Source organism: Lampetra fluviatilis, chromosome 32, assembly GCF_964198595.1.
Source record: "Lampetra fluviatilis chromosome 32, kcLamFluv1.1, whole genome shotgun sequence".
NCBI classification, from domain to species: Eukaryota; Metazoa; Chordata; class Hyperoartia; order Petromyzontiformes; family Petromyzontidae; genus Lampetra; species Lampetra fluviatilis.
The window spans coordinates 12,316,111-12,329,738 of NC_136306.1; the positions used below are offsets into that span (position 1 = coordinate 12,316,111).

The window sequence follows — 13,628 nt, forward strand, 5'->3', positions numbered from 1 at the left end:
AACTACTTGTAAAAATCCCTTCAAGCGACCTCTTGCACTTTCCAACACATGCTGCTAGAGAAGTCTTTAAATAAATTTAGTGTTAATCATTACCAAAACCTTATAACAAACAATGTAACAGGATATATTGTGGTCATTGGGCCCACTTTCAGGATAGAGAAAGAATAATGACTTAAAGTCAGATGTCAATTTTCTTTGTGCATTTGTATCATTGCCAACAACCCCTGTATTTTTTTTTATTTGACTTGTAGACACCCACAGACGTTACAGCATTAGCTCACACATTAATCTTGTCGTTCTAGCATAAACACACACGTGCACAATACACAACAGACAATACCAATCAATGATCTTTTTCAAATACAAGTAATATCTGCTCGTAAAACCTCCAATAGGCGCTTCTTTGATTTGCCCATGCTCAGGGCCACTTCACAACAACCATTTGCTAGATTGTGATTCCAGCCAGGGTCAACGTGGCCCTTCATCCACCCAGACTCTAAATAAACAGCAACACTGTGGGGAAGTCAACAGGGGCTGCCATATGGGAGAGAGGTCACTGTATAAAATATTAAAAAATTATACAATAATACATGGTGCGGAAATTAGCTAAAAATGTAGTTGCAGTGTACTCACTTTCCTGTGCCAATGAATGGGCATGTATTGACTGGAGTTGATTACTAACAAAGGACTCATGTGCCATGCAGTGGAGGGGGGGTATAGGGAAGATGCCCCCTATTGTGTGAACTAGACGTCACTTAGATATCTCGAGGTAGCTCTCAGGAAGGATTGCACTGCTCTGAGAGAAATCTAAATGTATACTTTGTATCATGACATGGGCAGCGAATGCACAAACTTAATACAATTTGGGAAAAAGCTAAACGTCAAAATCGATTCTTACACCCACGATATACATATGAAATCGTGAAAAATATTCTGTTGTATTTAAGTTAAGTAAAAATGACTCGGATGAAAAAAGCCAAAGAATACAAACGAGACCATAAGAGAGAAAAATATTCATCATCCTGGTGTTGAATCGTAATGCTGACTCATGACAACTCAGAATCACAATTGGTCGAAGAGGCGAGTGCCACCAAATGCCTGTGTTTTTTTACCCAGAGCCTGTGTTTTTTTACCCAGAAGATTTTGACCTTTGACTTGGAACGCCTTCATAGCTGATCAATAAAACTTTAATAACAAAAATGTCAGCACGTCACATACTGCATTGGTGGCATGATTATCTTTTTACTGTGTCCCACAGTAGCAATGCAGAGGACTTCCCTTTAGGGCAGAAGGAGTTTCTCCACAACGCCCCAACCCTGCCGTGCATCACACGGCAGCGACACAAGAACAAACTTGTTTCTGCTTCGCAGCGACGCAGGCCGACAGGCCCCAGCCGCTGCCCAACCCCGACCAGCTGCATTCCCGCAGAACATTCTCCCCCCTCACCTCATTTCACCGGATCATTCTAAGTGTGCTGGACTCACACCGAACTGGTTCCAAGCCAGAGTTTTACCTTCCCGGCTTTATAACAGAGTCCACTTCTCCACGAGTGGCCCAGAGCTGTAGCCCAAGATAACCTCTTTAGGTAGAGTGCACCTGCTCTGGTACCTGAGCTCACTCCCCCAAAAAACACATTTCATACCACCACTTTCACCTAGATTCTTGTGAAGGTGTCCCCCCTGGGTTTGGACACGAGCCCCATTGGGTTGATCTAAGGGGTGGGCATGTGGACAGGGAGAAGTGTGGGCTGAAACGGGACAGAAATGAACGAAGCTGCGTCGTCCGTGGTGGCCAACGTGTTGAATGTAGCGCTTTGGGGGCAAGGATTGATGGCTCTCAGAGATTTTTTAAACTCTCGCAATACATTGGGATTCAAGGTGGAAATAAGGCAACACATGGGTCCATTAATGAAACACACCATATATGCCTTTTATGCTGGGTAAACTCAAGTTCTTCCTCACACGAAACCCTCCTTAAAACGAAAGGAACAAACACCCTAATGAAAGTTCCTCCTGAAAAAGAATAATCATACTCAGCCAGGCTTTCCTGGATATATCAAGTGACAGGAATAACTCAGCCCGGCAGAGAACCAGGGTCCGGCATGTACGCACCATGTCATGAAAACGTGGGGTCTGCAAACTTATTCCTGGTCACCTCTACGGCCCCACGCGACTGGCACCAATATCAGAAACTGCTGCCAATAATTAAGCCCGCGCATATCCAGCGGCGCGCTCGTGTTTTAGCAAAGCGGCAATTTAGAGACAACTGCTGAGAGGTCGTTTGTGACTGGATTGCGAGGTACGCGCCAACTCTTGTATAAGCGCACATCGCACGCGCTGGCGGCTGCTGACCCAACAGTGTTCGTTACGGGAGGCGGTCAAATTGTTTTCAGTGGCGAACGCCTTATGTTGGAGTAGCAAATTTCCAAAAGGCTCTAAATATATTGGTATCGTTGCCATTAACAAATGCTCCCTTATAAACGAAAGCAATGCCTTGCAAATGAGAAATAATAAAACAGTGCTTCAGGCTATGGCACTTCATAACAGACACAGAGAAGGTAAGAGGAAGGTGTTGTTGAACAAGGTACAATAAAGAGTCATAACATTGTGTTAAAAACACCGCAATTACCACCTAACTTGAAACGCATATGGCGAATGATAGTGTTAAAGCACTAAACTGGAAGGTTAAACGTTCAAATTCCGGTTGGGGGTTGACTCAGCCCAAATGAGTCCCACATTTAGTTTTATCCTATTAAGATATGGGACACCACAAACGTTCCACCAATGATACAGGACTGCCAGTTGAGATTAACATGGTCAATTGCTCACTTGACCAAGCAATTAATTTTACTTGAACATCATTATTTTGTCATGAAGTGCTTCTACATACCAGGCAAGTGACAGCCTCTACAGTGTATGTAAATGCTAGGGGTTTGCTGTTGATAATACCGTTGTTTAACATTATCCAAAATAATCTCATTTTCTCGTGACCCATTACGTCAGTACAGGTTTTTTGACATCTGATTTTTCAAACATTTTGACCTCTCTATTCGCAACAAGGTCATCACGTTAAATGATTTCCACTCTCAAATGTATGCGGTGGTACAGCGCTCATCTCCGCACACGACTCTGACCCAGCAAACTGTCACTCCACAGAACAGCCACCACCGACGACTTCCTACAGTGGAAAACATTTTACTGACCCCAGAGGAATGCGGGCCCGAGACAACCCACGACCGAGGATATGAAACGCAGACCTTTCAACTTTTGAGCAGAGCACTCCAGCTACCACAGTGCTCGAAGGCCGATACCAATTACGGCAACGCGTTACACTACCGCGACGTTTACTTGAACGGGGGGCCTTTGACAACATCACCCGGAATGAGTCCCAAGTCAGAGCTAGAAAGCGAAGCAAGTGTGAGCATGGATGGTGCTTGAATGGGCGACTAACGTGCACAAACAGGTTGTGTCACACTGAGCTTGTAGGGGGGCTACGTGATGTGCAGTAGAGGACAGTGCAGGAACATCCATTATTGTACTGGACTTCTATGCTTCCACATTAATGTTCCCAACCTTCACCAACCCACACTGACCAGCATGTTGACATACGGCCAATTCACCCTCACAACCTGCTCTGGCTTGGGGAAGACTTCATCCAGCAGCGGATTGATGTGTGCGTGTGCATATACATATATGGGGGGAGCGGTCACGCAGCGGCTAGCATGCTGTGCTACGAACCTGGCGAACCAAGTTCGATTCCCACTCACAACCAACACCAGTGACGATTAACTGAACTGGTCTGAACAGGCCTTTCCTAGGTCGACTCACCCTCAAATGAGTACCCAGTGTGGTGTGTAAAAATCTCCACCGGGAAGACAAAGACGGCCGAGCGTGGTGTTGGCTACCCACTCCTTCGTGTACCATGTCGTCCTTAATAGGTGGTCGCTAACAGTAACTGTCCAAGGTCTATTAAGGCTATATGGGAGATCTTGGTCTATATACATATTTTTTTTCCAAAATCAGTAGGAAGTAACAGCACATGCAGCACTTTCTCTAGAGCGGCATGACAAGTTAAAAGTGCTCGTGTGAAAAAGAGGTGACATCATTTTTTACGTTCAATGCCTCAGGAAGCATTGAACCCATTGACACAATCAGTGCAGTTAAACTCACGGTTGCACTTTCCTGTTTGATTCAATATATAAACGGGAAGGAGGATATGAGATCACCAAGCTTGCGATTTATTTTTGTTTCCATGTATTATACATTATCAATAATGTTACGGTTCACAACTATTTTAATCGTAATTTTTCACAAAGGTGGCAGTAAAACTCTTAAAGGTGCTATTGCAGCAATCCGGCTGGGTGACTTTGTCTTGGAAAGTTCAACTCACAATCAGGTGGTCTCGAATGCGAATTGGGGGTTAACTCAGCCCGTCGTGGCTGAAGGGGGGGGGGGCTCAATAAAACGAGCACAACTTCGTGGGAAGTCAACAGAGGTCACCCCCTATGGGGAAACTGGTAACTGCCCACCGGAATGTACAACTTCCAGCACTGCCTCAGAGCCGCCAATGGAGAGAGCGCTGCCAAATAACATTAAATCATAGAGACAATGACCTACATTTACTCCATTAGCCAATATGAATGTTCTATTATTCACATGTATATTTGCTGTTTACCCTCTCTATAAACACTTAGCCTGTGTGTTGTACCAGGCAGCATCGCATCACATTCTCCGCATTTTTGCTGCCCAGGCCTTGAAAGCTGTAGGTATTTTTGACAAGGCTCTTAAATAAAGAATTGTCTGTCAGGTGTTCCACATAACGAGCTTCTCGGAACAAATATGCACACCATTATATTTACAAAGCTGCCGTGTGCAAGTGCCATGCCAAGGACTCGGGTGAAACAGTAAGTTACAGACGGTGATGAAACTGCCAGCAACAATGTGGAACTCGCTTCATCACGGAATAAAAGGCTCGAAACAAACCAGCAGAAGGCAGAGAGCGCGTTAACGTCTTGGAAGCCGAAAGGGACTTTTTTTAGACCAACCACCCTCCACCCAACCCTTCCCACACCAAAGCCTAAAGTGCCATCAAACAGGCTGGAAAACAGTGTGTGAACGAGTGACTTCATCATGAATTATGCAACTACTATACACTCCAGTGCGAGCAGCATTTGATTCATAACCACAAAAGCAATGCAATGTGGACTAGAAGTCGCAGCCTATGTCTGTGGGGCGATAGCTGTGGGTAGACAGCATACAGCAGCCACTGACGCAGCGCTCCAAATGGTGACAGGCGATGCACATTGGCGGGTCTCACTGTCGGCACTGTTGTGTTTATGGAGAAGGGGGGGGGTTGAGTAAAAGGGAGTGTTACGAACGTTGCAAGTCTTCCGCCTTCTAACGCAGTTTCTTTGCCTCACCTGATAGGCAGTCTGTGGCTTTTGATGGGCTCGCCAAGCCGAAGAAGTACACAGCAAATATCTTAAGAGTCGGCAGCCCACAGCTTCAGCTGGTGATGTGGCATGCTTGGCGACCTCTCGGTGAAGGACTTAACGGCTGAGTTCAGGGTCAGCCACCCACGTGCACGACGAGGTCATTAAAGCCGTGAGAGTTGTGTGAATGCACAAGTTCGCTTGACACCGTGAGCAGCGGCACTGTGTGCCCATGTCACGGCTAAATTTGGATTATGCAAAACGGAAATTGTTTCTTCTTGAATGTGCACATCTTTGTTGGACGGTGATGGGTTTCTCAGGGTCACAAAAGTGTGGAAAATTAGAACATTGAGAACAGCAGGATGTAAAACATATACATGCTGCACGTACATGATATTTTGTCAAGGGCCGAAACAAAGGTGCATCTTAAGCTCTTAAAATACGATGTATTATAAACTAAATCACAAGATAGGCTAAAATATAATACAGTAATACACAATTACTGTACAGCCTTGTGATATACAATTAGCCTAAATGACGCTATATAAAACAGCAACTAATTATTATTGTAGCTAGTGCCCCCATACCCACACTGGGAACCACAGCCATGTGTCCCGTCAGTTAAAAGTGCAGCCTCACATTGTGGTATTCACGTCACCATCACCATGGATTGCAAGGAACGTGCAATACAATGAGATTTGACCTTGTTTGGGATTCGAACCTATCAACTCGCACGTATCTTTACTGTATCTGCTGCATTATTATTTACGCCACCATATGGACACTTAAAACAGCATCGTTGTACATGCTAAGAATCGCTCTGTAGCATTTTGGTCCTACATTATCTCTAAAGAGTAAAGTAACATCTGGATAAGCCTAAAGAATGTGGCAATATATGCCAGCGATAGCTCGTCTCTGCAAATTTAAATTTAAGTTATACTCGGTCAAAATAATTATGCTAACCAATTAGTTACCATGGTAACCAGCAGGTCCCGTTGTCGTGTGAAGGCGGTGCTGCCCCTCGTACTAAATTGGGAACCCATGGAGGCCTTCTGAATCATTTATTTTACTAGAAACGAAACGTAACAAATCTACGATTAATCTTGTTGAATACGTTACGCCAATTGAAATACAGTATTTAGATTTCTAATGTGGCCGACAGAAAACCAATTCACTATTGGTGAATACGTTATGGGAATTTGTATATTGCCAATGTAGCACAGTACGAATGCATTGCTGGTAAATTGGTTATAACAATTTATATATTTACAGACACAATTTCCTACTGTAAAAATATTTGTAACGTCCGCTTATTGATAGTTCAGTAGATACCGTTCCCAAAATGCGGTATGGGGCGGCGCTCAACTTTGCTGACGGTGCTGACCAAGCGGTGTCAATTCCACATTCCCATGGCGTGCATGGACCAGTGGCATCCAGTGTTGACCACCGTCAATTTCGCACGGGGGAGGATTGGAGCGAGGCCGCGAGACGTCTGGAGGCTGCAGGCAGCAAGCGAGGCGATGTATTGACGAGCAGAGAGAGCAGCACGGAAAAGGCGGCGAGTCGCCTGCCATTGTCAAGCGCCAAGAAGCCGCTGCCTCGTCGTCTGCACGGCCCCCCCCGCCCGTGCGCACCTCGCCAATGTCTCTAGTGTCTCCCTCGTCTCTACCAAGACGCCTCGCGTGGACTGCTGTGTGTGGACTGCAGCTGCACCGTCGTACCTGCACTGCAAGCCTCGTGACCACTCGTCTCGACTGCCTCGTCAATTTGTTCGGATTACCTCGCTTGTACTCCCCGAGACTGGAGTCTTTCGTCTGCATTGCAGCATCTCGTTTGTACGGCGTATAGCACCGTCTTGTATCGTCTGTATTGACTCGTTCATTTCTTGAAAAGATATGTTACCCGAGGAGTGTGTTCACGCCTATTGTTCGTAGTAATGCGGTAGCACTATTCGCTGGCAGTACTCGAGGTATCGTGGTGGTTGGTGGTGAGGAGAGTAGAAACACACGGACACACACGGGACACACACGGGACACACACGTACCTCCTCCTCAGCCTCGCTCCTGAAGCACAGGCAAGCGGCGCGCTTCACGAAGCCGTCAGAGTCGTACGTCCGGGTCTGGCTCGCCTTCAGGTCCATGTCGACCGAGGGGGGGGACCCGTCCGCCTGTCCTCCCTCTGCCGCTCTTCACGTCCCTCTGGTACCCCCACTCCTCCCGGCTCGCTCTTCTCACAGCTCCTCTCCTTCCCGCTACTCTTCTCTCGGCCCTTCCCTCCCGCCCGCAGCCGGATTCCAACCCTGCGGACAGCCAACCCCGGAGGGTGGTGGTGGTGGCTGTGGGTGTCAGAGGCAAGCAGCCCCCGGAGCTAAACGCCAGCGACACGGACTGGACAACGCAGCAGCCACGTCTCAAGTGAAATATAAAATGAAGCCGAGCCAAGTCACCGCGGGCCGCGCGTCACTCGTACGGGGGGGAAGGTCGCGGGCCCGGGCAGCAGCAGCGGGAGCGGCGGCGGCGGGAGGCGGCGGCGTGGGCGCTCATCGTGTTCGGTCGGGGAAGAAGGAGGCCGAGTCTCCCCTGCTGGCGTCTCCTCCCGCACTGGCGTCTCCTCGCAGTCTTGCCGAGGGATCCCCGCGTCTCCGCCGCCGCTCAGAGCGACTGCTGCGACTGCGGCTGCTGCCGCTCCTCTTCCTGCTGCTGCTGCTGCCGCCGCGGCTCCGCGCTGCCTCCACGTCCCGCCTGCACTTCCGCCATCTTAACCAGGGGCGCGTCACGTGGCCGCGCTAGACCCCGCCCACACCGCAAGGCCACGCCCCCTTATAATCCGATCCACAGACAGAAAATCAGTTTGTAGCTTTCGCGACCAATGTCATCTATAATGCATGCTTTTTTGGGGGGTTCGATCGCGTGAATATACAAATGAATCAGAATTTATAGTGGAGGAATCCGCTGCACTATAAAGCTATTTTTCACAGAATAATCCTGCACGCATTAGTAATACAGTACAAGCACGTTGTACACATCCCAACAGCCACACCGGTGTTCTAGGAGTGCAAACATGTGTATGTAGCATTGGTTTAACAAGACAAGATGATGCTCTACCGGATTCAATAGTCAGTGTCTTCTGGACATCTGTTAAAAAGAGTTTCATAGCTCATCGGATTCCTCCAGTCCAAATAAAGATTCTGTGTCTGACCAGCGGTACGGGTTGCTCGAACCAATTGTGCTGGTGACCACCTTCCAGATGCCGCGTTACTTATAGACAAGGATCTCTCTGTTTCAGACATTGGGTGCTAATTCAACGAAAGGTCTATAATGCACATCTCAAAATAGTCATGAGTGTCGTTGTGGAGAATATAAATAATATTAATTGGTAAACAATATAAATCTTGACTTAAAGCTTTCGTGACTGCAGAAATTCATATTCTTTGGGTCTCTTTCGGTAAAGTCACGTAGAGTCAAATTTATAAAAAATAATCATAAAATAAACAAAAAACTACGACGTTTCGATCACAACACAAGCAATCGTCATCGATAGTCATCACTCCTGATGACGATCTACGTGACTACCGAAAGACCCAAAGAATACGGTAGACAATGTGCATGGCAGTTCGCCAGCCAAGTTTACTTGTGTTGAACCAATTCTGTTTAATCATGGCACTTCCTTTGCGAGTCACCAAAATATGAGAATAGCTTTTCCCCTTTATTCTGGCGACAAAACAGCTGTTAAGATGTTAAAACACCAAACTGCAAACTTTTACAAGGAATCATGTATGCATTAACCACAATACTTGTGGTCAGAATGCAAACAAAAAACTCTGATAATATATGCATTGTCTTTGAAACTGATTGGTCCACACCAGAGACGGCTTTCTTTCGAGCCGAGTCTCAAAAGGTGTTAGACCAGAGGACGCCAAAAGGTTTCAGTTTGGTGTTTTAACATCTTAACACCTGTTTTGTTGCCAGAATAAAGGGGAAAACCTATTCTCAATTGTTTAAATTGTGTACTCCCAGAGATCAGGCTGTGTGACTTTTGGGAGGTGTACTAAATACTTTCATTTTACATGTGGAGGAACAGGCGTGTGAAGGGATGCATATTGTACAGTCATTTATTTTGTTAATTAAATCTCCACCCTTCAGTTCTGTAAAACCACAAATCCCTCACTTTACGAAGCACCCAAGGCTGGCTCAACTGGGCCCGCGAGGAACCAGTGTATCTGTGCATCGATTAATCGCATTAAACGGATCTTTTGAAATGTATTCTTACGATCACGATGGCGTTATAAGGAATGTGCATGACCAAGATAGATTCACTCCCATTTTTTAAATCCTTTATATTAAGTTCGCGTGCTTGCTTGCTTGCTTGCGTGCTTGCTTGCTTGCTTAGGACCGTGCAAATCTTTCGGTCGTTTTTTAACCCACTTCCCGTGATCCAATCGAGCTGACATTTTCCACACAGACTCGTTGTGCCAGACAATTATTGTTCGTGAAAACAATTCCCAAAATTTTACACTTTTTAGGCAAAAAAAAAATATTTTACATATATTCAAATAGAACGCATTCATGGCTTTGGCTGAACGTCAGAATGTAAGAGCCCAGAGCGTAACCCCTCCACAGGCCGTGGCGGAGTAGCGCAGTTGGTAGCGCCCTTGCTTCCCATGCCAAAGGTCGCGGGATCGATCCAAGCGTCCTCCACAGGCGAATATATTTTTTAATCCTTTATATTAAGTTCGCTTGCTTGCTTGCTTGCGTGCTTGCTTGCTTGCGTGCTTGCTTGCTTGCGTGCTTGCTTGCTTGCGTGCTTGCTTGCTTGCGTGCTTGCTTGCTTGCTTGCGTGCTTGCTTGCTTGCTTGCGTGCTTGCTTGCTTGCGTGCTTGCTTGCTTGCGTGCTTGCTTGCGTGCTTGCTTGCTTGCGTGCTTGCTTGCTTGCGTGCTTGCTTGCTTGCGTGCTTGCTTGTTTGCTTGCGTGCTTGCTTGCGTGCTTGCGTGCTTGCTTGCGTGCTTGCTTGCTTGCTTACGACCGTGCAAATCTTTCGGTCGTTTTTTAACCCACTTCCCGTGATCCAATCGAGCTGACATTTTCCACACATACTCGTTGTGCGAGACAATTAATGTTCCCAAAATTTTACACTTTTTAGGCAAAAAAAATGATTTTACATATATTCAAATAGAACTCATTCATGGCTTTGGCTGAACGTCACAGTATAAGAGCCTAGAGCGTAACCCCTCCACAGGCCGTGGCAGAGAAGCGCAGTTGGTAGCGCCCTCGCTTCCCATGCCAAAGGTCGCGGGATCGATCCCCACATCCTCCACAGCAGAATATATTTTTAAATCCTTTATATTAAGTTGGCTACCACGCATATAAAGGATTTATAGTGAAAAACTTTGTTTTTACGGGTTATACTTATTTCGAATTCAATTTGCTAAGACGAATGGCCGGAGTAAATATGGAACCAGACTCTGTGTATACACACACATCTATTATTAAATGAAAATGCAACACATTCGTTAATAACAATAGCCTTAACATGAAAAATGATAGGCGACGTTTTGGGCAATGACCGTTCGTCAGACAGCACTTTCTCCAAATCGATTGGTTCAATGATGACTGAAGAGAGCGTTATTCAATGGCCAATAATGGATAAACTATTCATATGCCAAGAAAAAAAGTCAACACATTTGTTCATAATAATGTGGCTTTTAAGAAAAAATGCATTTAACAGGCGACGTTCTGTGCAATAACCCTTCGTCATAGCACATACAATAGAATACATTCCATAAGGAACATGATTTAAATGTATTTATCCTCATGCCGTATGGGGTAAACACGAGCAATCTCCAACTCGTATGAATAAGAAAATTGCCCAAAACGTCGCCTATTATATAATGTCCCTTTTAAGGCCACACACAGCTGTGTTGTTATTGACGCGGGACGCGCGAAGAGTCGAGCTGTGTGTGACTGTGCACAACTGGCACTGCCAGTCACACCACTGGCACTACCGCCACTGCACCACTGGCACCACGGCCACTGCACCGCTGACATTTCCACTGCACCACTGGCACCACGGCCACTGCACTTCTGCACTTCCCACTCCAGCCGTAGGTGGTGGTGTCCCTTACCGGCGGCACGCTCACTGGGATCCGCCCACTCTGCCCACGTGACGAGGTCTGGGCCAATCGCGGGTTCAGAGTTGCGAGTAAGTCGCGCGCGCAGCCATCTTGCGTAGGGAGGTGGCAGCGACAGAAGTTGTCCCGTGCCATCGCCAACGACCCCATACACGAACACGCGACACGACGACTCCTTCACCACACGTCTGTCCCTCCACATACAAAAATACAACGATTGTTTTTACACATCATTTAAGTTAGACGGCCTCCTGCTACCTGATTTTTACAGTCAGCCTCTCATCAGCGCAAGTCGGGCTTTCTTGAACCGATGCTGGTGGACTGCTTCCAGATGCCCCGTTAAGCTATGGGGTCCTAGGTAGACGTAAACTTACACCATATATATAAACAACAAACTACGTGAGCAAGCCGACTCCTCCCCGAGGTGGCCCAGAGTTCAGAGGGGTCGCCTTTGCACGGCTGAGACCGCCCGCAGCTAGGGCGCTTGGCTGTCTAATTATGTGCCGATAATGCTCATCGGGTTTCCATGCAATCGCCAGAGTGTTTGGCTTACATAAGTCCTGTTATATATTCAGAGGTTTGTAAAAAAAACATCGATAGGATGCAGAAATACTGCACCCTTATACCGGATTCCTCCAGTATAAATATACTCTGATTCTGAGTGCCAGCCAACAAGAGGCCGTGAACTTACGTAACGTGGACGTGTCCACAGACGCATTCGAAGCGTGAACATGGCGCACCAGCCGGCTTTGCCATTCCTCCTCGAAGATATCGCGGTGGCCCGAGCCACCAGCTGCATCAGAATGCCAACAGACCGATACGCACATCGCCTTGATTCATGGAAAATGAGAGGAAAGCCTCTGGTGAGATTGCAACCATGTGACCCAAACTATTAACCATATCGTAAACCCATAGAGACAGATATACGTAGAGACCCATAGAGACAGTGCGATTGTCGTCTTTCAACCCAGACTATGGGACATATAGTACGCCACTATACGTATGCGCCCCCTCAACGGAGGATGAACAGCAAAACGCCACGAACTCTGCTGAAGCCCTCTCATCGTGGCTAGCAGGCCTCGACATTCGCATGTAGCTCTTTAACATATCGCCATTTGCAAGAATATATCATAATGATCATATTCTGCTTGAAAACCTAGTGATGATAGTTTGGGCTGGTTCATGATGTCACAAACCACACCCGTCTAAATCCACTCTTAAAATGGAACTGTAGATACGACATTGCTTATTGTGTGATGTGTGTAAGTATTAAAAGGATTACAGATTAAGTGATAACATTGGTGAGCAGTAAATGAAGAACTTAGACCAAACAGTTACATTATTCTCCCCAAGGTTAAGCACATAAAGTAACAACAATGGACATCTGCACTTAGTCAGCTGTTGAGAGCATAAGCTCACATTGCTGTATTTGAGAAGAGCAAACATTAATCGGGTGGAGAACGCAATAAAAATGTAGAGATTGAACATTCATATGGAGCAATGTATGGAATGTTTTTATTGACTGATATGTCACCTATATATTGAGTTTGATTAATTGGGATGGATTTACCAGAATGTTGAAACATTAAAATATTATAGGAGCAATCGTAAAAACGACACTGCATTTGTTTTGGGGAAATCGCAGGTTACATACGTTGGAGTAAATGCTGACGAACATCACTTTCCCATAAGGCCATTAGGGAGATCTTTATTATAGCAAACACGTACACTATCCACCATGGGGCCAGTACAATGTCAAATATCAAACTCGCTGGGGACTCAGGTATAGGCATATATTAAAAAAAGCGGATATGTGAATATATATAGAATATGACACGTTACACAGATGCACAAATACTGCATGGGGTGTGGGCGGTTCACTGGTCAAGGCGAATATTCCGATCACGCTGCGTTGTATTTAGTGCCGGATGAAGCTATTGCGGGGCCTGTAGCATGTGATGTTATAAAGGGGCCGTAAATAAAATAAAAACACGTAAACATTAAAACTCAATTTTTTTTACTTTCTTAGTAGAGTAACTGTATTTTGTCGTTTGCTATACAGCCAGATA

At 46.1% G+C, this 13,628-nt stretch overlaps 1 protein-coding gene across 1 annotated transcript in view; it reads right to left on the reverse strand.

Moving 5' to 3' along the window:
- The window catches only part of LOC144943782 (diphosphoinositol polyphosphate phosphohydrolase 1-like), a 57,200-nt gene extending 48,986 nt beyond the window's left edge, over positions 1–8,214 (reverse strand). Inside the window, exon 1 of the mRNA XM_078871612.1 lies at positions 7,476–8,214. Within this exon, the coding sequence (XP_078727738.1) occupies positions 7,476–7,571 (96 nt within the window). The 5' untranslated portion in view covers positions 7,572–8,214. The remainder of the gene's footprint in view (positions 1–7,475) is intronic.
- Between the last annotated feature and the right edge of the window lie 5,414 nt (positions 8,215–13,628).